Here is a 27168-nt window from a genome sequence, read left to right as displayed (position 1 = left end):
TCATAAAAGACCACAAACTCACAAGGTCTTATAAGGAAGAGAATAAAAAGATCTCAAAATAAGCTACAAGTGACCATGTTGACAATTTGTTGCATTTTTTTTCGACATTTACGACATTTTCATGTCGGAAAGAACTAAAGTAGTATGCATAACATATTACTACTCGTGCCGATGAAACCTTCCGAAGTACAAAAAATGTTGGATGGCAATGCAAACAAGAGAGTTTACACCATGCTCATAAGAATACATAAATAAAAATTTACCACCTCAAACAGTAACCTGTATTGAAATTTATGCAATTTGAAATGCTAACACCTCATGTGAGAAAAAGGAGAAGATACATTTAACCTAGCAAGCCATCAACTTCATTCCCTTTGAACCAAGAAGCTGGTTTCCTTAATCAGCTTGGTCCATGGGAAGAGGAGCATCCACAAACTTAAAACATTCAAATACAGAACACATGTACACAATAACACCACCATACAAACATTACAGTAAAATGCAGAAAGTAATTGATTATTTCATTAGTTGTGTCTCTAGAATAGGTTTTCTGTCCAGTTATGCAAACCTGTTCAGTATGGAACAATAATGGATTCAATCAGCTCCTGAAGCGGAGCCAGCTCCCTTTTGTCAATTAAACCAAATTCCTGGAGAAATGGCACGGTAAACGAGTAAGATTCTTGCCAGATACAAGTGTTCTAGCCAAGAAAACATGATTGTAATATGTCAACGAGTGAACAATAAACCATCTTCCTCCTAACATAATTTCTTAATCATTGAGTTAATATGTTCAAGAACCGACCATAGCCATATAATTAATGTGCTTTCTAGACGTAGTGGAAGCACTTGTTTTATAAAAAAGAATATATATAAACTGCCAGTAGAAATAATAAATTATAAAAATAAGCTAATCTGAATGAATGACTTACATGGGTAAAAAGTATGAAATGCTTGAAGCATGTATTTAAATGTGCCTCCTCCTTAAGGCTCACAATTTTCTGGAAGTGAGAATGGTATATGTGGGCGTATACACGGAACAACCTTTTAAATATCGTCTTCACAACCTCCTTGAAGTTTGGAGGAAATGGTGTACCTAACAAAGGAAATCGAACAATTAATAAGAATAATCCCAGAAACTCAACTTTTTTAGCAAAGATGACTGATGATTACCAAGCTTTTGAGGGAATATTGATTCGTCATCGAGCTGAGATTCAATCCAATCCATTAAATATTCAACGTATTTTGAAGCAGAGACCTCAATAGGCTTTTTAATTTGTACACCATCAGCCCACCTATATTCATACCTGTAAAATTAATTTAAAACTTTTCAGAGGAACAGAGGATGGAGAAAAAATAAGAAAAAAAGATTCTCAAGGAGATTAGATAATCAAGCTCCATGTTCATACGTCAAAATAGGCATAATTTCTTGGAATGGACAGGGTTTGAAATGATCTAGGTATAAACTGAAACCATATTTAGGAGTTCAAAGAAACATTTCAAAACAAAGAGAAACGTCATTCAAATGCAAGGATATCCATATAGTCAACATTCAGGTATAAGCACTCAAAACCCACACTAAAAAGTTCTACACCTAAATTTATTACAAATAAATATAGCAGTAGAATCAGCAAACAAGCGAATTACCCTACAAAATACACTATTTTTCCTTGTATGAACCATCAACCATATAATACAGCAAGCAACACTCAAATAAATTGAAAAATTCCTATATTCAGAAAGCATGCATGACAAGTTACTCAAGATAACTGTAGTCACACAAACAAGTCGGAAAAAAAAAAAAAAAAAAAAGAAAGTTGAAATGATTGAAAGGACTGTCTTGTACAGAGTAAATTTCTAATTTGTGTTAAACATCAGAAGAAACTCGACTATTTATCCAGTATCCCGTACTTGGGTCCAGCAGTCATTGTAGGACAATTCTCAGGAGTACAGAACTCTGTGAGGGTTCCATATAGCAAATTCACCTGGTTGAAGAAATCCACAGCTGAAATAAAAATTCAACCGCATTTTAGAGATTGATTTTACGACGGATCCTGGCTAAATAGAAATGGTGAGAACAACATGTTCTGTGTCGACTGGATAAAGAATGTAACAACATTCATCAAATACAAGGAGAAAAGAACAAAGCGTTTATGAGAGACATAATAAGCAGAAGGTATGATAACACATAGTCACAGAAATTGTAAAACCATTAACCAATTCATAAAAAAGGGCTTATCAACATGAAAGAAAGAACTGAAGGAGAGAGAACATAGAGTAGGCAGAATGTACAACTCACTGTTAACAGCCAGCCATTCATTCAAATCCTCCCCAGTTGGAAGTCTAACTGCTTCCCTCAAGTTTCCACTACCAAGAGTGGCATCAATATGCTTTCTGAGTTGAGCCCCCTGCAATAAGAGAGAACATCAATGAAACACTCATCAAGAGAAGTTATCATAATAGAGTACCTTCATGGAAGAAATACAAACAATTTTCATTGACCTACATTTGAAGATTTGCATCATTTAGAACAAGAATACATATCATATCCCGATCTAGAACTTTAGCAGATGGCCACTTGATCAAAATCAGACAAAATAAAACTACATCATGAGATACACAACTAATGGTTGATCTTTTCCCTGTCAAATAAGCCTTGAGAACAGTGTTGAATAATGAGATAACTAACTTCACATTTAAAATTATATGGCCCTGGTAATCAGAGCTTTATTATCTCAGTATCTTTTCCAAAACAACTTACTTAGCCTCTTGATAAAGGTGGTTGGCCGGAACCACAAACTCCAGGCAAAAACTTGAGTGCAAAAATGCCTTCCAGGTTTGCTTGATAGAAAACCATACTTCTAAAATTTTGGTATACGAACCAGTCCAAAAGAAAACATCTAGATTTCCAACTAAAATGTCTGAAATTAGACCATTATCACAGTTGAGGTCTGCCTTCCAAACTAAGTAGCATCTTGACGACACCTTGCAAGAAGCTGAGTAGACATAATCAACACAAAGATTCTGAATTCTTTTTTCTTATTTTTTGAAATGGAGAAACATACTAAAACTGTTCAATCAAATTCTACCGTCTCCCACAGAAAAGTTAACACAAATGCACCTCGATGTGAACCAATTACAAAAGGAAAATAGTTCTAAAAGAATTGAAATAGTCAAGTTTCAAACGAGCTCCATTCTGAAGGTTCAGGAAGGAGATATTCTTAGATTTATCATCTGGTGGGAACATCACTCCTTTGCATCTCTCTTCCTTTCTTCTTCCTTAGGACCAATACCTTGCCCTAAAATAAGATCCTTACAGCAAGGTTAAAAGATATGATACCCCAAGTAATTAAAAGAGTTATTATGTGATCAAGGAGACCGTTAACTTCCATTTCTTTCAGCACTAAGTTTGCTTCCATGGCTCAGGTCTCTTCCCCCTCACCGATGCAATGCCTCAAGTAAAAAAAAAAAAAAAAAATCCTAAATAATCCACTTCCATCCGTAGCTCAAACCAAAGACGAATATCACTTATCCTCATACAGAGGCAAAGAGCAACCAACATGGAAGATCAATATCAATGATCCTCACAGAAAGATAGAAAAGATAAGGATTAATCACCTTTCAGTTGCCTGTTATATCTAGCATTTGCTCCTACTCTTTTCACTGTTTCGGCTAACATTGAGATATAATTTCTGGTGAAGAGACCACATCGGTGGTTTTTCTCATGGAATATAATAAAGAAAATAGGTCCTTACAAATCACGACTTATAGTTGGGAGGTCGTTTGAAACAAAGCAGATGCATTCATTACAAAAAGCAACAAATGAAGAGTGTTAATTTAACATCACTTACATTTTTTTTTATGAGAAACACATATTCCTTCATTTCATTGATAATAAAAAAATTACAAAAGAAAGGGCAAACATGCCAAAGGAATAACAAAAAAACACTTCCAATGAAGTACGATGAAGTTAATGTTCCATCTTTATAAGTAATAAGGAGGCCAAACCTTACTCCCCGATGGTGCACTCTTTTTGGGGCGAAAAGTCCTTTGATTTCTGCTGCAAGACAATTTTTTGGGATGTATTACAGACAGCATATGTGGTTAAGGCATAAATAACACAGGCAAACACCAACATCAACAACTAACTTTCACTCAATCGCGTAATAAAGATGCCATGACATTGTCAGAATAGTGAGAGCGATAAACGGGATAAGCAATAATTGTAGCATAGGTTTGACTGTGTCATGTTTCCCTAATGCTGGACAACCATCCATATGTCACACTGTTCTTGCCATCAGGGACTCTTTCTAAGAAGTAAAATCAAGCACCATAACCGTACCTAGGTTTTTTCTAACCTTCTTACCCTCAGATAAGTATTCCTACACGCAAGTTCTTTCTTTCAGATGGGAAACCAACTTATTATTGACAAGGAAAAGTACCAAATTGATGAGCAGATATGGCATCAACTTACTCAAGGGCAGAGAAGTTTATAAGAAACTACTCCAATTGAAACTAACCATGAAATAGCTTAAAGAGATAGACCCATTAAGAGCCCAACAATTTAACAGTCTCCCATTTTCTTCCGGATCCCAGTCTTTGTACTCAAAATCTATCTACAAGCAATCTAACATATCTAAGGTCTATAAATTATGTGATAACTCACTCCAATTTCCAACCCACGTGGATTATCTTCCTAAAACACAAGTCCTCCATCCCATCATAATCTTATTTTCTGACATAATACCTTCAAGCAAAAACTTATTGACAACTTCAAAACCTAACATTTTGACCTTCTGATCTGTGATGTTTATGTGCCTTGGGTGTAAATTGAAGACAAAGTGGACATATTTCTTCACAAGGCGTTGCATGCTGATCTTATGAATTATGCATACCATAACCATTGAAATTTGGTGGAACCTGAAAAGAAACTTAACACTAACAATCATGATGTGAAATTCACAGTTTTGAATTACATGGAATTGTTTTTCTAGCCATATTCTCACTGCTAATCTGATAATTTTTGTTGGTACAACGCATTCTTCCAAAGTAATTGACCTTTTATTCTAAAATAATTCTTTAAGGCTTCCCATAAGGAAAACTTCCTGCAACACGCACAACTACGTAACCACAAAACTCCCCATCTATACAATTGGCATTGGTACTCGTAAATAACTATTCTGTCGCGACTTGTACCCAAATAAAACCCACATCGTCCCAATAAAAATACGTACAAAAAGAAAGAAAAAAATCAAGAGGCAAATTGACAATCACTAACTGCTTTTCACGCAAACTCACAAATGAACACGGGGCAATTTGACACGAAAGTGAATGAATCACCGATTGATCGCCCATAAGAAGTTGATAGAATAATCCATCCAAAAAAACGAGAAAACAAAACAAAACAAACATCTTACAGTATGCTGTGAACCTAATTTCACAGGACAACGACAATCATGAACGACACGGCTATCTGATACAAATCAAGCATACAAAAATTGAAAACAAACTCACACACAAGGCGCATCTGCACATGCATGGGCAATTAACACGCATGTGCATCTGCACACGTTAACTAAAATTCAAGAAGCTCAAAATCGCATCAGAAGAACCAATTCCACACTCAAAATGGGACAAACAAGACAGCAGATCTGATGAAGCTGATAGAGAAAATCCCACGATCCTACTCAAACCATCAAAATCAAGGAACCAACTGAATTCCGGATCACCGGAAAGAGAAAAAAACGAACGCGAATGAGAAGGAAGAGAAAGAGAAGGGAATTAATCAATCCGAAGAGGAAAATTGCAAAAAAAAATAACGTCAATGATTTCAATCTACCTGCCCAGACCGAAGAGACTCATCGCTTCAGAGACGGAAGAACAAGCGCGCGAGAGAGAGAGCTGGATTTCCGAGTCTTCGCGTTATTTCGTCGAGCTGGAGGAAGAAAAAAAAAAAAAAGGCGCTAACTTTTGTCTTTTTGCATGATTTCCCCTCTACTTTTGGGGAATCTAAAACATGCCCCTCTTTTTCCAGCTATTTAGTGCGCTTCCGGTGATTTTCTTCTCTCTCTTATTTTTTTTCTAATTATTTTTTAAGTTTTTTTTTTTTTTTTTTGTACTTTTTTCAGCCATCTCTAATAACGGAATTAGGTTTGAATTGACCATTTCCACGTCATTTTTAATTATTAATATATTAACGGGTAATTTCGACTCCAAATTTGACGTGACATAAATTAAATTAAATTATTAAATTATAAAATATATAGCATTTTTTTACATTAGAGTTGTTTAAAAAAATTAACAAAATTGACCGGGATACGTACATTTTTCAAGTTTCATTTTTTATATTTTAACATTTTCAATTTTATTAATCAGATTTATATTAAAATAAAATAAAAGGCATAAATTGCAGAGCGACACATAAGGGCCTCAATCTGGACAGATCAAAGCCAATTTCGAAGGTCGGTTTGATTCTTAGACAGCGTTAGTATGAAGCAGAATAAAATGATGCATGAAATTCAAGCACATCAGGATTTGTATTCCCCTTGAATTCTGTTAAGAATCTCTTAAAAAAACATTAATTGGAATGTGTTATTCCAAGAGTTCTAAAACATATTTCAAAATTTTCTTAAAAACTTCTAACCTCTTCATCGATAGTATATATTTTAACCATTTTCATTATTTTCATTGAATCATTAATTTGATGAGTATGAACTAGTTTCTAGGACTTTTAGACATAAGTCCAAGCATAAAAAGGAAGGACAAGACCGATCAAATCGAGTCGAACCACAAGATTGATTCGACATCTAAATGGAGCTGCTTACACTCCAAATCTGACTGAAATTAGACCCCAGATAAAGAGGAAAAAAAAAAAAAAGAGTAAAAGGAAAGACAAAACAGATCAAATCGAGTCGAACCATGAGATTGATTCGACGTCTAAATGGAGCTGCTTACACTCTAAATCTGACTGAAAGAAGACCCTAAAATACTTTATTAAGAGCAAAAAAGAGTACAAAGAAATATGCCTAAACAGTTACCAGCAGAAGCGAAGAAAGAAGAGGAGCATAACGGGTAAAAATAAAATGCTGAATATTTACTCACTCTCACTTTAGGTAACTGAAGCTAGCTATGTACAGCAAATCAGTATAGCAATAGCTCAGTGCTCAAGATGTTAACCTTTTGAACCTGCAAGAGAGACAGCTTTCACGAGTTACAACTATTCTGTAGCATTAAGTCATTATGGAAGGAACAAAGAACTTCAGAATAACATGAAGAAATTGCAATATATGTATTTAAGGAAATATATGTTGATGGGAAGAGCTGCATTACAGTATTGCACAATTATACAGAGACTACAAATAAGGATATCCAGGTAGTGATTGAAGAAAAGGAATAAGATTAAGTACATAGAAAATGAATAAGATACAGAGATTACATAGAACGATTGTCCTTCTATTAAGGTGTGTCATTTTAGTACACTAGCATATAATATTGATGGACAAAGCCAGAGGAACGAACCAAGAAAGTAATTAGCATGAACCAAGATGTACAAGGCAAGTAATTTGCGAGTTCTTTTCATTGAACATCTTCAGACTAAGAACATAGAATATTGAATGGCAAAGCTAAAGGCACCATCAAAGAAAGTAATTATCCAAGAAAGTCGGTTGATGTTAGAAGTGTAAGGCTGGTAATTGTGAGTTTTTTTTTTTTTTTTTTTTTTTTTTAATTGAAGCTTCAAAGTAAGAACAAAAACAATAAAAAGAATACGCCAGTATACCAATTCCAGAGTGAGACATGATTACATTTACTTATGCTAGAAGAGAAAGAGGACAGAAACGAAAGACACTGCAAGGTCTTGAGTATGAAAACGAAGAGCACTGGAATATCAACACTCACCAAAATGAGAGAAGGAATTCAGACAAGAAAAACAATGAAAAATTCTGGTAAAACATTATTCCATTCCAATTGAAAACAATCAAATTCCTAGCAGGTTAGTAATTTTCTCAACCTGTTGAAGACGCAAAAAGAGAAAATATTGGATTACCTTTGTGAATGGGAGAAAGCCGATGACCTAATGTTCCTATAGTTTCACAAATAGACTTAGTAGGAATGGCTGGTAAGATCGTCTTATCAGGTAAATTAATCTTTTTGTCCAAGCACTCCAGCTTGATGTTTGTTAATCGTCTACTTGCTTCTCTTTGTAGCCCAAATATATGCTGTGTAAAGTCATTCCATCCATTAGAAACAGAAAAAGTTGTGGATCGAAGACTGTTGGATTGGACTAATTCCACTGCTCCACTTCTTGTGGCCAGGGCAACTGTAAATTAGTAAACCCATCAACTGTTTCAGTAAAGACTCGATTCGGAAGCTAGTCAATAGTCAAACAATCTCTTTAGCAGCATCGACACGAGTATTCTATGAAATAAGCATTTTAGTATTAATAGTGTTTAAAGAATAATGGAGTATAACAACAAAATGCCAGGATGGTGTACCATTGTAAGCAACATGATAAAGCGCATTTGCTGGAAGACCAATGCCAAGACCTGCAGCAGTGAATCCCACACAAAATCCGAGACCACATCCAGCACCGACATAACCAACTACTTCAGGTCCAAAACCAGGACCCCATCCAACACCACAACCCATGCCTATTCCCATCCCCCAAAATGCCCCGAGAGTTGGATGTACGGGATTCCATCTTTCGTATCTCCGGAATAGGCCTTTTATAATCATCAATACCTAGTTGAAGACATTAAAGGACTCATGGTATCATCAAATATTCTTTTACAGACCCAATCAGTGTATTTGAAATGACACAATTATAAACAGCTCTATGCTTCCTCCACAGTAAAGAATATAGAAAATGAAGAGATGTATGTCTTTGTGTTCTGAGAATTTCACCCATGCTATTTTCAACGCTATCTGGTGTATAGATGAAAATATGGAAATTTTGTAGACAAAGAGCTACTTCAATATAAGTTGTCAAAAAGTAAAACTATTAAACACAACCAAATCCTTATACATGACCAAAATCAGCTTCAACTTGGATATTTTGACAAAATTTCACCAGTATTCAATATATTCACAAGAAGAGAATACCATAGGAGTTTACAACTTGTTTCATTACTGAATAGTCAACAACTATGTATTACGTCGAAGAAACTACATATGTGATGCGTTTTGAATAGAAGAACCAAAAGGGAAAATGAGAATTTTTAATGAATAAGGCTTAATCTTTTATAAACCAGTACAGTTCCCAACTGTGAAGAACTATGAAGATGCGTGTATAAATCAACAGAAAGAAATGACTGCTCCAGGCACTAAAGTTGCAACAGCTCATAATTGAACCTGGCTGAAGCAATTTAGTCAGCCAAATTAAATTTCTAATAAGCTTTTGTCGGGCCGCATCTCACTCCCCGCACCAAAAGGGATAAATCCAACAACATTGGGGAAGAAAACGTTGCACATCTCAACTAGGATGAACTAGCTCCTATTATTATGCCTTCCTTGTTACTTTAATGTCACTACGAATTCCGCTATCAGGAAATTGGAGAATACGAGGAGATTAATACACGCCATCTCAAATATTATGATTTCAATTTGGTGCTTCACGATCAACTATTAGTCCGGATTTTCAACAACCGGCGACAGCTAAACAAATATACGTCTAATTCCAACATTCAAACTTCCGTCACAGAAAAATGTTTGAACTCAGCAGGAGACCTTTCAATCTAGCTACATGAAATCCATTATCCCGAAATAAAAACATTCCTACTCTTTTCAAAACACCATTTCTCACTTCATTCCACCATTTTTAACCAAACAAACAACAAATCATCAATAAAACATGCAAAAAAAAAAGGAAAAAAACCAATCTATGACGCAGAAAATTCGAGCAATAAGAGCCACTCAAACTAACTACTTAAACCTACAGACAAAATTGCAGCAGACTAAGCCAAAAACAAGATAAACGATTAATTAAAATAAGAATTCGCACACCATAAGAATGCAATCCTTCTATACTAGGTTGCTGTGATTCTTCTTCGCCGCTGCAAAAATCGCCCTGTGAATGGCGGGAGCGGGTTGGTCCGAAATAGATAAAACGCTAAAAGCCCGTAAGCGAAAAGGCGTTAAATTCAGTCATCTGCTTCTTTTTTTAAAAAAATAATATTATATTTTTAAGGAAATACAAATTCACCTTCAACTTTTCCTTTATTTGTGTAATATAGTTTTTATACCTATTTTAATTATAAGAAGAAGAAAAATCAAAATTTATAGTTGATTAATATTTTCCTTTATTATTTAATTCCTTATATATCTTATATATATATATATCATATGATTATAATGTATATGGGTAAAATGTCAAATTTTACGTTAGAATTTTACTTTAAAAAAATCTTAATAATATTAAATTAAAATTGGAAAATATCAATAAATTAAACTATAATGTAGTTATCGCAGGATTTGCAACAATTTGAAAATAAATAAATAAAAGCGAGGGAAATGTATTTGCGTATAAGTATTCCCGCAAAATTAAGCTATAACGGTTTGGAGCTTGGAAGCGAAATTGAGCCAAGAAGATGGGAAAGAACGGGGATCGAACTCGTCGGTCCTCAGCAGCGGAGCTTCTGGAAACGCCGCCGTTAACGCCTCCTTCGGCCACCGATTCTCCAAAGTCAGCGATCTTCAGCAGAAAAATTAACAGCAATGTAAGCAAGTTTTCGTCACCGGAGAATACCAACACTGCGAAAAACAGAGTCGCCGCTGGTCTCTTTAAGTCGTCCTCTCGAAATATTTCGAGCTTGAGTACTATATCTGATCTCAAGGATCTTGCGTCTTCACAGATACTCGATCTCAAGCGCCTCATTGATCACTCTCACTCACAAATCGTTGAAGACCTTGAATCCTCAAACTCGCGCCTCCAAAAGCGATTCAAGGTATCTTTCTCTCTGTTTGATGATTTTGACGATGACTGCGAACTGCTGCGCGCACACACACACACACATATATATAGACTTTTTCTTTTTCTTGCGATTTCCGCTGATTAGAATCCATAACTCAAGCTTTCGCTGTGGTTAAAGAACATGAGCTAGGTCAGAGGCAGTTATTATAGTTCAATCCTATTGAAATTAGTTAAAAAAAAAAAAAAAAAAAAAAAAGTCGCCGCCAACTTGCATTCACCGTTCCGATACGGAAGATTCCATCGGGCAGTAGTGAAAATTAGGCAGAAGAGAACACTATAAAGCTCTGCTTTCATATTGTGCTTAAACACGTAATACTGCAGCTATATAAACCGCTATCTATTTCATACCTTCATAACCATACTTTTAAGCTCTATAAACACAGTTTTAGTCTAAAACTCGAAGTTGAATGTAGAGGTCTGTACTTGAGAATTTTGGCTTAAAAGATATGTCGATTGAACTGATAATTTCTATCACCTTGTTGAAATTTAGAACACTCTCGCTGACCATTGAAGCCTTGTATTATCGATATACAGTGGCTCGACATGCATAGTTTCAATCGATATTTAATAAACATAATACATGTTTTATGTTTAAGTCGTCTTTGTATGGACAAGCTAGGATACACGAATAAGTACTCGTCGCTATCACTGAAATTTTATCTTGGATAGATGCATTTTCTTGATTTCTGTATGAATCTTCATTTGTCGCGGGAAGGATAAATAAGAAATTGATCTTGGATTGTCATGTCAATTAATTTAACAGATTCAAAGTCAAGCATGCCAGAAAATGATGGATGAAGCAGAGAAGGAGTACAAGAAGATGTCTCAAAGAATTTATGAAAGTCAGGAAGCAATGAAGGTGCCTCAATCAAAAAATCCAACCTGCACAAATGTTTCCATGATTGTTATTTTTTCTGTGCCAAAAAGCTCACTCTGCTTCATTGTCTTCTAGGCTTCATATGAAGGGTTTTTGGCACATGAACAGGATAGTACATATCGGGGTACGTCAAACTTGCAACAATAATATAGATGTTCTGCTGGAAATGGCATATTGTACTGGTTCTGCATGGCTTTTCATGATTCCAAGTTTGCTCCCTTCCCAGGAAAACCTTTTCTTAAGTACAATTTGAGAGTTTCAAATACTACTTAAGAAGTCGGAACACAGGAAAGAAATTTAAATTTATGAAACAAATTTCGGATTGTTAAAAAAATAGAATCCGACAATAAGAAGGTTCTCATATCCTTTTTCTAAAACCTTCACAAGCACTGATCAATATATTCTTAGAACGTTTAGACATCAAAATGACATGGAGTTGGTGTGATTGATATATTTCCATTATTTTAGTTTTAAAACTGCTATTTGATATTTGGAACTGTCTTTTCACTTTCGCATTGGCAGTTTGCAAAACATCCATAACTGAAGTCTCGCAGTCCTTTGAGAGATCAACTGATGCTCTTCGCAGCCGTTTTGGGATCCCGTCTACCTAATCACTTCCAATTGACAGCAGCTTTATGGCGACTTTGGTGAGTCTATTAATCTAACATAAGTACAACATGTTCAGAACGGCAACATCACAAAGTAAGAACAGACACTAGATGACAAAGGATGGTTCGTTTCCTCATTCCCTTGCTTTTCACCGGTCAAAGCATGTTGTTCTTATTGAAATTAACTAATATAGTTTGTGGCTCTACTATCTTAGAAGTGCCTTTTTTCCGGAAGCAAATATATTTCTTAAAAAGTTACATTGATGAAATTTCTTTGGTCGTTTTCTTCTGTCTATCTGTCCATAAGTTCAGATAAGGTAAAGTGGATTATCTTGTCTTAAGAACCAAAGCATTTTCTTCTCCACGCAATTCTCAATCAGTGTAGTTTAGAAGCTTTCGAAAATCTGTTTATGTTGTAACTAGTATATTTGTTGAATTAGCCAAGTGATTCGACGATGTCTCTTGAATTCCAATAATTCTATTCATTACATGTTATAGTTTCTAGACAAATAAACATTACTAATATCTTCACTTGGTAGTATAAACTAACCTCTAATATTATTGTTACATTTTAAATTTTCAGATCAATAACTATACGGATGTCATCTGGTTCTCGAGCATATCTTCACTCAAGTATGTTCACTGTATATATTTGTGGTTCAATAGGCTTATATAAAAATATGCCAATTTTATCATGTGCAAATCCTACATATCCTTGATTTCTGACATTTGGATAGATCGTCCTCTGGTATCCCTCTCATTGATTGAAATTGTTTTTTTTTTGTTTTTTTTTTTTTGGGGGGGGGGGAGTTGATATTCATCAGATATGCTCGCCTTCTTATTTCATTTTATTCAAGAATTATCCCTTACTTCCGTAGGTAGCTCTACCTGTAAGAATTTCATTTTCTAGTTTACTTCCGAAGCAGTTGAAAATGGTTGAGTTGTCGTGGACTAATGGTCAGATGATTTGGTTATCTTGCTAATAACTTCCCAGTTCATCAAATAACAAGCCTCTCTTGCTATAGTTTACGACCTTAACATTTGATGCTGAATCGTTAGCCTCAATGACCCACTTGCAGGGGCAGACCTAATAGACCATTGACCCATGTGAATTCAATTATACCTCGTCTTCCAGCCTCATCTCTCTTTCATGACCATCCCAACACTTGTACCTTCACCGATGTTCAGTGAAAGTCGAATGTACGCAAGTTGGCTCAGCTCAATTCGGATGCACTTGCCCACCTAACCAAAACGTATCAAAATGGCCAAAGTTAAGCCAACCAACTTAGTTCGATTATTCTAATTGGAATGTCCTGTTATTCAGAGATATTAGATAGTTTGTATTGCATCCGTTTACTTCTCTTCGGCTATACAGTAGGAAATTATTATATTTTAAAAATAACAAAAACAAAAACAATAATTAAAAGTCAAATCACAAGAATGGGCTTGCGGTTTGAACCCTTCAAGCTCAGCAGCCCATGAATTTTACTAGACGACAAAAAGTAGTATTGACCAGAAAATGATGCAGAGGAAAAGTTGGAAAATGACGCACAATTTGCACCCTTACTAAAGAAAATAGCTATATGAAAGAGGCCCGGTAAAATAAATATAACCACATTATTTGGTACCCGATTCTTCAATCGACGAAGAGGCGAAAGATCGTACTTTTCCCAGTATTTTGTAAGAATAAACTAATCTCTTTGTGCTTCTATTGAAATTTCTTCTCTTTGATTCTCTAAGCGTAAGTACCTCGATTTGGTCAGCTTCTATTACTCCTTCTGTCATCTTGATTTCCGGCTAGAAGAATACCAGAGTTTTTTATGGCAAATTAACATCTTCTCTTTTTCAGTACTGTATTCGGTTTCTTCTTTACGACATCCCCATCTCATCCCTTTAGCCATTGAGGCTACTGCATCTACGTAGTAGCTTGACTCACGAATAATCGCATACCCATTAGGACGCAGGATTCGATCCATCTCCAAAAGCACATACTTCATCTCACATCTGCCAGGAATTCCAAATGATTAGAAACTCCCTTAATTGGACTACCTTTACAATCATCCATTTAACGAAAAAGATTTCAAAGCACATCAACTTTTATTACCTATGGCCTTCTGCAGTGAAAAGCCCATCAAGATGGAGCAGGTCATAAGTCCGAGGATATGTTGAAAATGCTTCACACCTGCCAAATTAGCCATTGCAAGGTAACCAAAAGTTTCATTCGTGTAAGTCTATGAAGACCAACCAAAAAGTATGAAGGAAAATAAGTGTTGCTTTGATTTTACCAGTCATGATAAGTTCCAATAAGGCCACGATCATAGACCACAGGAAGAGTATTAGCAGCGTAGGAAGAAACCACATTCATAACCCACAAGGGATCATCAATAATAGCAGCAGCAAAACCTCCATAAACTGTATTCATATCCATAACATTTCTGATCTTTTCAGTCCCAATTGCAGGAAGCAATTTCTTGTAATGTTTGGCTCGGACCATCCATTTACTATCATCGTGCTTGAAAGTGCCAGAACTGCCACCATAAACATCTGAAACTCGTTCGGGTGAGGTGTGCAAACGATCTGGCCATTTGGGGATAGCCATCAAACTTGTTCTCTTCAGTTTTGGGTCGGGAGAAATGACACAAGTGCGCAATGGACTGTACCATGCTGAATCTGGTTCAAGGCTGTCGTCACACTTAGGAGGGTAAGCATCAGCAGCAATCTTGTCGAAGCAATTAGGATCAGTAGATTTCTGCCAAACGGCAATATCATCTTTTTTGTTGTAAAGGGTAAAGCACATTGAAGTTAGGAGTTCCTGCAATTTTTCGTAGTCTGATCTTTGTTCTTCTACAGTTGTATTCCATCCTCTCCAACGGTTTTCATAGTTGACTGGGGGACCAGATAGGACCCAAAGGCCTCCAGGACGAAGGATTCTGTTGATTTCTAGCAAGTAAATCCCACCTGAAAACAGAGTGTGATAATCAGAAATTTGAGAAAAACATAACAATCGAGTTATTCAATTACTCGATTGAATATAGTGGTAAAACATTCTCATAATCTATGTTCAATGAGTTTCTAATGATAGGTAAAACCCAGTTAGGCAATAACTCTTTGTTCTTGTAAGAAATTAGGCATGATTCAATTTTTTGAAAAATAGAAATTTACCAAACTCAGTCCATGGGATAAGGCATCTTGAGCAATGAGCCATATCAAAGGAGCTTGATGGGAATGGAAGTCGTTGTGTCGATATGATGCCAAGTATTGCTGGAATTCCACGTTCCAATGCAAATTGGACTTGAGCTTCATGGTTATCTCTTGGTGCAAGAGAAACTGTTAAAATTCCACGGTCTAGTAGATCTCCTCCCCAACTTGCAACCTAGAGAATGTGATTCATCTTAGGGTTAAAAACTTTTTGTGCCTCTCTTTGATAAAATTTAGAATATGATCCTTAGGTGACCATGGAAAATAATCAATTGAAGCTAGAATTTTTTTTTTTTTGAAGTAAACAGTTAAAGTTTCCTCTAAATGCAAAGATGACAAGAAACCACAAGATGGAATTGAAAGTAGAACCTACCCCGCAGCCAGTATCAATGGCTGTTCGAATAGTTCCATCCTTCATTTCTGGTATAAGATCTTGCATCAGATCGACGTATGCACTAACACCATTTGGAAACATGGTTCCCCCACCAGGAAAGAGGAACTTTTCACCTTCTTTCCTCAGCCAATTTTGATTAGATTTCTGTTTATTGATCCAATCATATGGTACGTTCCTAAAGTCCAGTTAACATGAAATTAGTTAAACTTAGAAGAGATGGAAGTTCGAAATCTATATAAGGGAGAAGATGTCCTTTGCAAAAAGAACTTCATGAGAAAAAAGAACATATTACCTGTACCAGCACTCATCCTTGCTTTTTGGCCATCTAATTGGTGGTTTATACCCATCTGGTGGTGGAATTAAGCATTCCTTTCTTTCAAACATGGGTGGACAATGTCGTTCCATGAAAGTAAGCCGATAAAAACCATACTTCTTCCATTTCTGCACTCACAAGTGCAAATCAGATTACTGATATTTCTAGATATGAAAATTATGGAAGCGCCAAAAATGTTAAAAAGGGATATACCCTTGGATCTGTGCAAGGAGTGTAATCTTGGTACTCCTTGCTGCATTCCTGAAAGACAACAGGTTTAAGTTGGAGAGGGGACACGACCGTGTCCCTCGATGAGGTGACTAAGTTTTCAATGTCCATGGCTGTATTGACATTGACTCCCTCTTTCTCAGAACAAAAGATTCCACCTAGATAGAATGAGAATCCACATAACACAAACAACAGAATTGTCATAGGGAGGACTCTTGCATTCTTGTCTTGCTTATGTCCTAGCTTCCCATCTTTGTACTTCATGATTCCCTATTAACAACCAACACCCTGCAAAAAATCCAAGGGGCCAGAATATTAGTCACTGTCTATATCATGCATTCATTATTTGTTATCTGAGTTATATTAATGCTTACATCTATTGATTAGCTTTGAAATGTTTAACATATTCTTAAGAACAAAAACTAAACAGAATTTCGACTTCCTTGCTAGAAAATGCACCCAAAAAACTGAAGCCTGAAACAAATCCATTCAATCTACAAACAGCTAAAACACTCAACAGAAAGCAAAAGCTACCCTTACAAGTTACAATCTGAAAATATGGAGAAAACAATAGATCCAGTTAGTTTAATCTTGAAATCATATCTTCAGATAAGGTAACATTAAAGAAAAAAGCTAAGGAAATCAAATTGTGAAATGAAGAACATGAAAGAATATAAAGTGCGGCTGTAAAATTAACATCCGACAACAACAACCGACAATTTCCACTTTCTTTTGCCCCCCCCCCCCCCCGATTGGAATTTTCACACATGGTGTTGGGCCCCCAAACACACAAAGGAAACCCACCCCTTGAATCCAAGTATCAATAAGAGAAATTGAAAACCAAATGAAATTCAATCCACAGCGTTTTGCCTCCCCCCTTCCCCTTTGATTTGCCAATGTCAAGATGGTGATTTCTTTTTTCTTTTTTTTTTTTCTTTTTTTTTTTTTTTTTTTTTTAACAAAGAAAAATAAAAGGAACTAGAGCTTCTCAGAACATGAAGCAAATCAGCCAAGTATTTGCTCAAAAAGAACAAAACCCAAAGAAATGGACGAGAGAAAGCATCTGTAATTCCCCCAAGATCAATCAACAATGTTAAAAAAGAGGAAAATACCCAGAAGAGTTAAAAAAACATAGTCAAAATTAAGACACACGGGTAAAAAAAAAAAAAGATCTAAAAATAGGAAGAATAGAAAAGAACGGTGAAGGAAGCGTCGGTGGTCAGATCTGTTGTGGAAGAAAATAGAATAGAAGGGCCATTTTATAGGACACACTAGAGAGCTTCAAAGAGATAAATGTGACAAAACTTAGAGAAAGAACAAGATGAAACGAAGGTTTTAAGAAGAGAATAGACAGAATGCTGTCCAGAGAAAGGGAAACAAGAGAGAGATCTGAGCTTTAACCTGAAACTGAAAGAAAGAGTTCACCTTTTGAGTGTGTTAAGCCTTCACCCAAACCTGGGAGCGAACAGAACAGGCCCAAATCTCTCTCTGGTTTCACTGTCCCCAGAGAAAGAGAGGACTGTACCAGCGAATGAGAGAGAGGAGTGTGTGTGTGTGTGTGTGTGTGTGTGTTTCTCCCTGTCCATGGAGGTGAAGCTTTAAATAAGTCAGCTCCTTGCCCGTCCCCACTTCCACGTCCCTTCCTTCCTCTCAAACGGGGTGTCTGTATCTTCATTCACTTCTTTAAATCTATCTTCCCATTGATTTTCATTGTTATTTAAGCTCTGGCAGTAGAGGTCGAATTAAGGATGTATGGGTACCTACACAAATAATAATAAAATAGTTCTTACAGTAGGATAGATACGCCGTAAAATTTACGGTCCCTCATGCCCATTTTTTAAGAATGTTTATATAGGTAAAACTATAGTATATAGTATGTAGAGATTGATTAATAGCTAATTCATGATGAAATAGCAAAAACTGCAGGCTATAGAGAGACAAAATAACTCTATTTCTTTATCTATTTTATCTATTTACTTTATGTTTTATTTTTCTAAATGCCTATTGTCCATACAGTTTCTTATTTTGTTGGTTGCTAGAATAAAAAAGGAATTGAAGTCATTAGAGTTTTTTTTTTTTTTTTTTTTAATTCTATAAATTTTTTGATATCTTAGGGTTCATTTAATTGGTGATCTAAAAATATAGATTTTGAACCCATTAAACATTTTAAAATTTGAACTTTTTTATTGATTGAACATATTTGACTTGTTTTCAATCTAATTCTTTTATTATTATTATTATTATTATTATTATGCCAAAACCCAAGGCTTTTGTCTTATAAGATGAATTGCTATATTGTAATTTTTGTAGTCAGTAACAATCCATCGTATAAGGGAGAGTTCATATTTCCCATTTCCATAGTTTTTTTTTTTTTTTTTTTTTTTTTAACCTGTTCTATTAGTTAATCTTGTCGTTGTCTGCGTTTAAAAAAATGTGAACCCGTCTTTAAAGATTTTCTGTCGTTCCTTTGTACTTTTGTACACTTGTGTATCTCTTTTTTCAGAAGAAAATGAGAAACGGAACAAAATCGAATATACGGAAAAAAATATTGTTTCAATTTTAAAATAAATTTCACTCTTTTTGACAAAAAAAATATATATATATATTAGAAAAATACTTTAAATTATTATTAAGTGCACCACACCTCTTTTTTCTTTTTTCTTTTTTTTTTTTTTCATTTTGACATGCTTATTTGAATATTTAGGGTAGCTTTTATTTTCATCTATAAATTTGGAGACAACATTACTAGTGACAATGAAGCCTGTCCAAACCTTTATTCCTCCTCAATAAGTCTTTCCAATCTTAATTTTCTAAACAAATAGAAAATAATTATACTAATGGTAAATATTTTAGGAGTTTAAATTAAAATTTTAAAAAGAATCTCAACTTAAAATAAATTACTAAAATACCCATTATATATATATAAGTAATTTAAAAAAAAATCCAAATAAAATATGTGATTTATTAGTGTCTCAGAATTTGTAGCCTCTATTTATTAATTTATTACATTCTAATGTGTAAAGTACACAACTGCACCGCACTCTGACACTTTTTTTTTCTTTTTTTATCTTTTAATTAATTTGTTGACAGAAACTGTCTGGTGGCAATTAAAAAAAATTGTAGATAGTTCTTTTAAAAAATTCGCATGAAAATCTTATATTTGTGACATTCATAGAATATTATAACCTAGTTTTCAGGTAATGATTACGTGATGGAATAAAATAATGAGCCATAATTATGTATTACGGGGTACGAGGTATAACTATGATTTCACATAAAGTTGTTTTTATACATAATTATAATGTAATGCACGTATTTCTTAGGGGTACTTTAGGGTTTTCACATCTGTATATTTTAATGTATTTGAATTTTGACTTTACATATTAAAAATTGTTATTGAAACCATGATTAAATTTTGAGGATTCTATTTGTAAATAGTTTTTATATTTTCAAAAGAATTTATTGAGTTAGTTATTTTACCTAACAAAATCTCTATTTTGTTTTTATCATAAATAAAATTCTTTTAAATATGAATTATAAGTGGTCCAATTTAAAATGTTGATAATCAATTAAATTATATAATTTTGAATATTTTGTATTTAATGCACTTAATTTAAAATATCATTCAACATGAAACTATGAACTAAGCCAGAGTTTATAAAGCGAAGTAAATTAAATGTTTATGCATGTGGGAATATAATATCTAAAATTTTAAGAGTTAAAATAAGTGAGAAAAGTTGAAATATCACATTATAATTTAAATATCAGCCAAATTTTTGTAATATCTTACCATAATATTCGAAATAAAATCAATAATATTATAGATAAAATTAAAGGTTTATATTGATCGAGTAACTTTTTGAGTTGGTTAGATTGGCAACCTACAAATGAATAGAATTTTCAGTTGGATTGGTTCAATTTGAATTACGATTGGGTTGAATAGTCAATTTATTCAATTTTTTTTAATTATTTAAAATTTTATATTTGTCCACTAAATAGATCATATTAATAATTAAAAATTCACAAAATTCAAATAAAAAAATAAGAAAAATAAATAAATAAATAAATAAGCCTTCCATGTGGAGGATGCTAAAATGTTGATTTAATCAAAGTTTCGTCGGTGACATTGACTGCAGCATTAATTTTTAATTAATGTTCTTTTATCCAACATTTTCTTCTTCCCATGTTTTATTATTATTATTTTCCCCTCCCTCAATGAAATCCTCTCTGCAATTATTTTACTTTTTTTTTTCTTTTTTTCCTCTCGCCGACACTGAAAAAATGCAATTAAATATATTTTTTTTACCTAATTTACACATAATTTTCTTCAGAATAACCTCTTTAATTTTAAATTTTAAATATTTTATTACATCCCAAAATTTCTCATAATTTACAATAACTTTTAAAAATCCTTTTATTTGTAATATTCTTTAAATAAAAAAAAAAGAAAAAAAAATTGACAAATTTCAACGGTCAAAACCGACGTGGATAAATGCAGTGGTTAGACCCTCACATGTTTTTGTTCACACCATGAAACCGGCAAACCGCCGTCTAACATTCACTAAATCTTTTATTTCTTTTTTTAATTAAAATTTGGTAAAAATATATTTCTCACTCTCCAAGAGAGCGCGTGGGATGGAAGAAGCTTCCCAGCCACGTCCCTTATCTATATATATATATATATATAATTTAATTATTTTCTTCCCGCTCCCAAACACGTGGCTTGCACGCATACCCATGAAACGACGTCGTACCGCCTCGAAGCATGTTTCAAAAAATACCTACACGTGGGTATATATATTATTTATATAATAATAAGAAATAAATCCGTTTAAATGTTTTCTATTTACTTGGTAATTAATTTTTATATTCTAATTTGGTTATTATGTGTATTAGGATTTGGATTTTAATTTTAAAAAATACTAGAATTTTTTAATGGAACTAAAATTTTTAATTTAATATTACAAAATTCATTAAATGAAGTTTTACATGGTTTTAAGATAATAAAATGATCTTAATTTGATTTAATATAACAAAATTCATTAAAATTTAATTTAATATAAAAAAATTCGTTAAATGATATTTTACCATAGCACAATTTTAAGGTAATGAAATGATCTTAATTTAATTTAAGATTATAAAATTCATTAAATGATGTTTTACCATAGCACGGTTTTAAGATAATTAAATTTTTAATTTAATATTACAAAATTCATTAAAATGCATCAATCCAAAAAAAAAATAAAAAATTATTTATAATTTTCTAAGGTAAAAAAGATTTTTATAAAACTTTTTAAATTTGATATATTATTTAAAGAAAAATTAAAGATTTTTAATCCAAAAATTAACAATTTTTGAAGTTAAAAAATGGATAAATAGTATTAAAACAAAACGCGCGAATAGTTTCTATAATTGAGAAAGTTAGCAACAAGAGAGAGAAATCGAAGGAAGGGGAAGAGGGAAGAGGGAACTATAAATTGGAGTCGACTACAAAGCTGGAGTTTCGCTGTGGCGGCGTGGGGTCCTCTCTACTTTCAAATTCTCCAAAATTCCCAATTCTCCCTCTCCAATTTCCTCCGTGTTCCACCGCTCGCTCCAGGTTTCGTTCTTCACGTCTCTAATTTCCTCAATTTTTTGTTCCTGTTCTTTGATTTTGGTTTCATTTTCTGCGTTTCGTTCGATATAGGAACATTCTATGCTGCCTTTCTTCCTATTTCTCCTTCCCATTGACAGGTATGTCTTTTCTGGAACTGAAATGGAGTGATAGTTCGTTCTCATTGTAACGATGTGTGATCTCTTTCTTGTTTCGCAATTGAGAAATTAAGAATATGTTCTCTACCTCCATTGAGTGCGTAGTTTGTATGTAGGCTTAGATTCGTACATTTCTCGTCTCTCAGTGGTAAATTTGTTGAGAAGTATCGAAGATAAATGAAAGATGATGGAGAATTGTACTAGGGAATGTTTGCCTTTAACTTGCTTATATGGATGCATTTAAAGAAAGTTGTCTAACGATTGATGATTTCAGTTACTCCTTTCGCAGCCTTTAGCTCTGTGGCGTATGCTCGCGGGTAAATTATATTAAACCAAAATGTCCCTCCTCAGTAGATTCTTTTACAGAAGACCCCCAGATGGGTTGCTCGAATTTGTTGAGCGAGTATATAGTAAGTGAAACCTTTATTGCAATTCTCAATTTGTGACTTCATTTCATTTTCTTTTTCTGTGCGATATTTCTCATTACGAAATTGGCTTAATATGTTCTCGTTCGGTTGTCAATTCCATGAATCCGTGCAGTTTTCGATTCGTGCTTTTCCACTGATGTATTGCCCGATGGTATGTACCAAATATATCTGCATGAAATCATAAACGAATTACATGAAGAATTCCCAGACTCCTCCTTCCTTGCATTTAATTTTCGTGAAGGAGAGAAAATGAGCCAATTTGCAGAAATGTTGTGCGAATATGATGTCACTGTGATGGATTATCCTCGACAATATGAAGGGTGCCCTCTTCTTCCATTGTCTTTAATACAGCACTTCCTACGTGTTTGTGAAAGTTGGCTTCTGCTTGGTAATCAACAAAATATCATTCTTCTCCACTGTGAGAGGGGAGGTTGGCCACTCTTAGCATACCTCTTAGCTAGCTTTTTGATTTATAGAAAATTGCACAGTGGTGAGAGGAAAACTCTTGAAATTGTACATCGAGAAGCTCCCAAGGGGTTTTTGCAGCTCTTGTCACCATTAAATCCATTTCCATCTCAGCTCCGCTACTTGCAATATGTTGCAAGGAGAAATATAGTCTCTGAGTGGCCACCACCTGAGCGAGCACTCTCTTTAGATTGTGTAATTCTTCATGGTGTTCCGGGTTTTGATTCTCAGAATGGCTGCAGACCAGTTATTCGTATCTTTGGGAGAAATCTTTTCAGTAAGGGTGGGCTTTCCACCCAAATGATTTTTTCCATGCCCAAGAAAAATAGGGTCCTCCGTCACTACCTCCAGGTTAAAGCTTGATAGACTGAACTTCTACATTTATTTTGTAGACCACGACTTCATATTTTTAGATGTGTTAACTATGCTTAGATGGAAGTTTTGATTGCAGGTAGACTCTGATGTGATTAAAATAGATGTGCAGTGTTTGGTTCAAGGAGATGTAGTGTTGGAGTGTTCACATTTGGAATCAGAACCAGAAAGGGAAGTTATGATGTTTCGTATAATGTTCAACACAGCATTTATTCGATCAAACATACTGATACTAACTTCTGAAAATCTGGACATTCTTTGGGATTCAAAGGAACGCTATCCAAAAGGCTTTCGAGCTGAGGTTGTATTTTAAGTCATTTGGAGAATCTCATTAATCGATTTCTTGCTTTTTACTATTTATTACCATAAGAGATAAACATCTTAATAACTCTGATTTAAAGATGTCTTTTTTTATCTGTAGCTGTCCATCTAATTAGTTACTTTTTAAATTAGATTTTGTTTGGGGAGATAGAATGCATCTCCCCTCCAAGGGCTCCAACCACAATTTTGAATGGCGAAGAGAAAGGTGGATTACCAATTGAAGCTTTTTCCAGGGTTCAAGAACTTTTTAGTGGTGTGGATTGGATGGATACCAATGATGATGTTGCCTTGTGGCTACTGAAAAATCTTTCTGCCTTGAGTGACGTGAAAGAATTGTCAGGATGGCAAACTAAAGCAAGTTCATATTCCTCACCCGTGGATTCTGAAGAGGAAAATAATACGTCTAGCACTGCTGACAGTTCAGATGAAGTATTCGATAGTATGACAAAGTCCTTAGTTGATTTAGCTTCTACCAATTTTACAATTCCAGCTGTGGTACGTTCTTCTGAATTATTGTCTGGCAAGATCGGTGCTACTGAAGTGAATGCTTCACCAGAATCTCCTCAAACTTTTGATGAATGTCAGGATGAAGTCTTTTTAAATAAAGAATCTCTACCGTCTTCATCACCTCCATTATCTTCTCATAGCTCCTCACCCCCTCCTATAAGTTCTTTAATGCCATCACAACTGTTGCCTCCTAATGTACCATCTACCGATGTTAGTGGGGAACTTGTCTCGAACAAGAATACACCCACTGTTAAAGTGATTCCTCCTCCGCCACCGCCACCCCCACCACAACCTTTTTCTTCATCTCATAATAAACCTCATGTAGAAACTTCCATGAGTTCTGACTCAACGTCCATAACAGTGCATGGGATACCCTCTCCTTCGCTTTCACTTGTTCATAAATCCTCTAGTGCTCCTCCACCCCCACCTCCACCTCCACCTCCCCTCCCAAAAACAACTGGTGTTCCACTGCCACCTCCTTCTTTTGTTGAAAAATCTTCTAGTGCTCCTCCACCTCCCCCTCCACCTCCAGTTCCGAATTCTTTTGGTGCTCCCCCGCCTCCACCTCTAATTCCAAAATGTTCTAGTGCTCCTGCACCTCCTCCTCCGCCTCCAATTTTGAAATGTTCTAGTGCTCCTCCACCTCCACCTCCACCACCTATTCCAAAGTCTTCTAGTGCTCCTCCACCCCCACCTCCTCTTCCACAATCAAATCGTGGCATGACACCAGTTCCACCTCCTCCACCACCAAAACCTCCTGGTGTGGAGCTACCAAGTCAGGGTACTAAACCAACTAGGCCTCCTCCACCTCCTCCACCAACAAAGGCGTTTAGTTCTAATCCTCCGACAAGTCGTGGTGCTACACCAATGCCACCCCCTCTGCCCGGATCAACACGGTCAAATGTACCACCCCCTCCTGATGGAAGGGGAAATCTTCTCCAGGATCAACAACTCAAGGAAGTGGTCGAGTTGCTACAGGAGTTGTAAATGCTCCAAAGAAAACCACTTTGAAACCATTGCACTGGGTAAAAGTTACTCGAGCAATGCAAGGGAGTTTATGGGCTGACTCACAAAAGCAGGAGAATCAATCAAGGTACACACCAAGCATGAACTTTTTGAGTTTTCTACCGATTGGATGTTCCACATTGGTATTTTAGATTGTAGAGCATGTACTTTATTCAATATCCAAAGTTTTCTTAATTTGATCCCTGCAAATAATAATAATAATAATTATTATTATTATTAATAAATAAATAAAGGTTTGTTTTTATGCTTTGATCCATTAATTTCCTAAAAGAAAAAAAAAGCTTTGTTGTGGACTTCTATTTGAACTTATTTGAGGTTCTCTATTGTGTATTTGTCCCTTATTTTCTATTTTTACTCATATCATCTTGGCTGTCCTACTATTATTGAGTTGCAAGGGTTTTCCTATTATTCTCATTCCAAGTGATGGTCTTACAGGTCCCCAGAAATAGACATCTCTGAACTTGAAAGTCTATTCTCAGCAGCCTCTGCATCTGATGGAAGTGGCAGCAAAAGTGGAGGACGACGTGCTTCCAACATCAACAAACCTGAAAAAGTGCAACTGGTTAGTCATTTTTCATTCGTTCTTATTCATCCTTAGCGTCATTCTTTTATGTTTCATATTTCCTTCTCATGATTTTGGTTGATGGAGTTCAAGGAAGGGAGGTGGTTTGCAAGGAGCATTTGGTCATTTTCTTGTTTTTATTTGGCTTTTTTTTTGGGTCAAATTTGTGATGTGGTTCTGTTTCATTTTGTCAGATTGACTTGCGGAGAGCATATAACTGTGAAATCATGCTCTCAAAAATAAAGATTCCCTTACCGGATATGATAGTAAGTGAATATTCTTTCCATTATGTTTCATTTGCTATTTCAATTGATGGGTTGAACATAAATTAGCTTCTTGGGTTTTGCCTCTTCTATTGAGAGAGAGAGAGAGAGGGGGGGGGGGGGGGGGGGGGGGTTTCCTGTAGGGAGAAACAGATTTTGGGGGTATTCTTTTATCTTATCAATGAAAAATGCCACCTTTTTCATAATACATAAATCGGCCCCCAGGTTTAATCTGTAGGGTTGATCGAAATACCTATCTTGTTTGTTTTTTTCTCCTTTTTTGTTTTTTTTTTTTTTTGGTTAGAATGATGGTCTCCGCTCTAAGGCTGTGATTTATATGCCTCATCTAGTTTTCTTTTTGCAGAATTCAGTTCTTGCATTGGATTCTTCTGCTCTTGATATTGACCAGGTTGAGAATCTCATCAAGTTCTGTCCTACGAGGGAAGAAATGGAAACGTTGAAGGTACGACGTCCTGGCATCCTCTTTCATTGTACATATTGGTACATTTTTTCATTTCAGAACTTTGGGTACTCTATCACATATTGTACAGCGGGGTTGAAGTTCAATGTTGAATTTAGTGAACCTTAGCTGTTTTGATATTTGTACGTAACAAGCTTTTTTGATGAGTTATTCTAAGAACAATCCATCAAATGTGTGAAGGTTACTTCTTTCAAAGAAGTTTCCTTTCCCCTGTTAGGTCTTGCAGTTACAACTAGTTACGAGTTTATTCATATATGTGAAGTTTCGGATAGGATTTGCAATATCAATTAAAATGGCTTACTGGTCAATAGTGGGATATGGTTTATAATTTTAATTAAGAAGAGCTTTTCATTTAGCTGTTAGGGCAAAGGAGCAACTATTTTGTTTTTATCTTTTATTTCCCGGGAACCA

General features: G+C 35.0%; 5 protein-coding genes across 9 annotated transcripts in view; 2 read left to right on the top strand and 3 right to left on the bottom strand.

Annotated features, from left to right (window-relative positions):
* Positions 1–258: 258 nt before the first annotated feature.
* On the bottom strand, positions 259–5993 carry LOC111795862 (MOB kinase activator-like 1A). 2 transcript variants are annotated; one of them, XM_023678474.2, is made up of 7 exons: positions 5837–5993; positions 4006–4057; positions 2297–2405; positions 1909–2002; positions 1171–1304; positions 930–1093; positions 259–647 (listed from the first exon to the last, which is right to left on the bottom strand). In XM_023678474.2, the coding sequence occupies exons 1-7, from the start codon at positions 5857–5859 to the stop codon at positions 573–575; spliced, it is 651 nt and encodes a 216-aa protein (XP_023534242.1). In that variant the 5' UTR covers positions 5860–5993; the 3' UTR covers positions 259–572. The 2 variants fall into 2 exon arrangements, with proteins under 2 accessions (XP_023534242.1, XP_023534243.1); XM_023678475.2 differs by having other exon boundaries at positions 4006–4054.
* Positions 5994–6961: 968 nt separating this feature from the next.
* On the bottom strand, positions 6962–10154 carry LOC111794629 (Putative membrane lipoprotein). Its single transcript, XM_023676710.2, has 4 exons — positions 9997–10154; positions 8490–8736; positions 8042–8314; positions 6962–7182 (listed from the first exon to the last, which is right to left on the bottom strand). Exons 1-4 carry the CDS (start codon positions 9997–9999, stop codon positions 7169–7171), a joined length of 537 nt encoding a protein of 178 aa, XP_023532478.2. The 5' UTR covers positions 10000–10154; the 3' UTR covers positions 6962–7168.
* A 389-nt stretch (positions 10155–10543) lies between these two features.
* Positions 10544–12908, top strand: LOC111794964 (uncharacterized). Its single transcript, XM_023677183.2, has 4 exons — positions 10544–10937; positions 11727–11822; positions 11916–11964; positions 12363–12908. Exons 1-4 carry the CDS (start codon positions 10581–10583, stop codon positions 12449–12451), a joined length of 591 nt encoding a protein of 196 aa, XP_023532951.2. The 5' UTR covers positions 10544–10580; the 3' UTR covers positions 12452–12908.
* Positions 12909–13868: 960 nt separating this feature from the next.
* On the bottom strand, positions 13869–18217 carry LOC111794806 (putative methyltransferase PMT21). Of its 4 annotated transcripts, none has more exons than XM_023676955.2 (8): positions 17983–18217; positions 16567–16869; positions 16333–16481; positions 16020–16215; positions 15611–15821; positions 14734–15406; positions 14553–14630; positions 13869–14452 (listed from the first exon to the last, which is right to left on the bottom strand). In XM_023676955.2, the coding sequence occupies exons 2-8, from the start codon at positions 16843–16845 to the stop codon at positions 14230–14232; spliced, it is 1809 nt and encodes a 602-aa protein (XP_023532723.1). In that variant the 5' UTR covers positions 16846–16869; positions 17983–18217; the 3' UTR covers positions 13869–14229. The 4 variants fall into 4 exon arrangements, with proteins under 4 accessions (XP_023532723.1, XP_023532722.1, XP_023532725.1 ...); XM_023676954.2 differs by having other exon boundaries at positions 18007–18215; XM_023676957.2 differs by lacking the exon at positions 17983–18217 and adding an exon at positions 17299–17314.
* A 3797-nt stretch (positions 18218–22014) lies between these two features.
* Positions 22015–27168, top strand: part of LOC111794804 (formin-like protein 14) — a 10185-nt gene continuing 5031 nt past the window's right edge. The window contains 10 exon segments of the mRNA XM_023676946.2: positions 22015–22180; positions 22268–22314; positions 22622–22742; positions 22873–23576; positions 23677–23898; positions 24051–25344; positions 25347–25518; positions 25887–26013; positions 26208–26279; positions 26641–26739. Coding sequence (XP_023532714.2) covers positions 22670–22742; positions 22873–23576; positions 23677–23898; positions 24051–25344; positions 25347–25518; positions 25887–26013; positions 26208–26279; positions 26641–26739 — 2763 coding nt within the window. The 5' untranslated portion in view covers positions 22015–22180; positions 22268–22314; positions 22622–22669.

This window comes from Cucurbita pepo, chromosome 5 (assembly GCF_057944985.1).
Source record: "Cucurbita pepo subsp. pepo isolate OVF chromosome 5, ASM5794498v1, whole genome shotgun sequence".
Lineage (NCBI taxonomy): Eukaryota > Viridiplantae > Streptophyta > Magnoliopsida > Cucurbitales > Cucurbitaceae > Cucurbita > Cucurbita pepo.
Note: the sequence above shows the minus strand (reverse complement) of the source record. Positions and strands in the feature narration are given on the sequence as shown.

Excerpts from the sequence above, each read along its gene's own strand:
- LOC111794964 (XM_023677183.2), top strand. The coding sequence starts at position 10,581 with ATGGGAAAGAACGGGGATCGAACTCGTCGGTCCTCAGCAGCGGAGCTT. Across the intron at positions 10,938-11,726 it reads GCCTCCAAAAGCGATTCAAG|ATTCAAAGTCAAGCATGCCA; the intron begins GTATCTTTCTCT and ends TTAATTTAACAG. Across the intron at positions 11,965-12,362 it reads ACAGGATAGTACATATCGGG|TTTGCAAAACATCCATAACT; the intron begins GTACGTCAAACT and ends TCGCATTGGCAG.
- LOC111794629 (XM_023676710.2), bottom strand. Across the intron at positions 8,315-8,489 it reads TTATCATGTTGCTTACAATG|TTGCCCTGGCCACAAGAAGT; the intron begins GTACACCATCCT and ends ACTAATTTACAG.
- LOC111795862 (XM_023678474.2), bottom strand. The coding sequence starts at position 5,859 with ATGAGTCTCTTCGGTCTGGGCAG. Across the intron at positions 4,058-5,836 it reads AGTCTCTTCGGTCTGGGCAG|CAGAAATCAAAGGACTTTTC; the intron begins GTAGATTGAAAT and ends ATTGTCTTGCAG. Across the intron at positions 1,094-1,170 it reads AATATTCCCTCAAAAGCTTG|GTACACCATTTCCTCCAAAC; the intron begins GTAATCATCAGT and ends TTCCTTTGTTAG.
- LOC111794806 (XM_023676955.2), bottom strand. The coding sequence starts at position 16,845 with ATGAAGTACAAAGATGGGAAGCTAGGACATAAGCAAGACAAGAATGCA. Across the intron at positions 15,407-15,610 it reads TATCCCATGGACTGAGTTTG|GTGGGATTTACTTGCTAGAA; the intron begins GTAAATTTCTAT and ends CTCTGTTTTCAG. Across the intron at positions 14,453-14,552 it reads TTCACTGCAGAAGGCCATAG|ATGTGAGATGAAGTATGTGC; the intron begins GTAATAAAAGTT and ends AATTCCTGGCAG.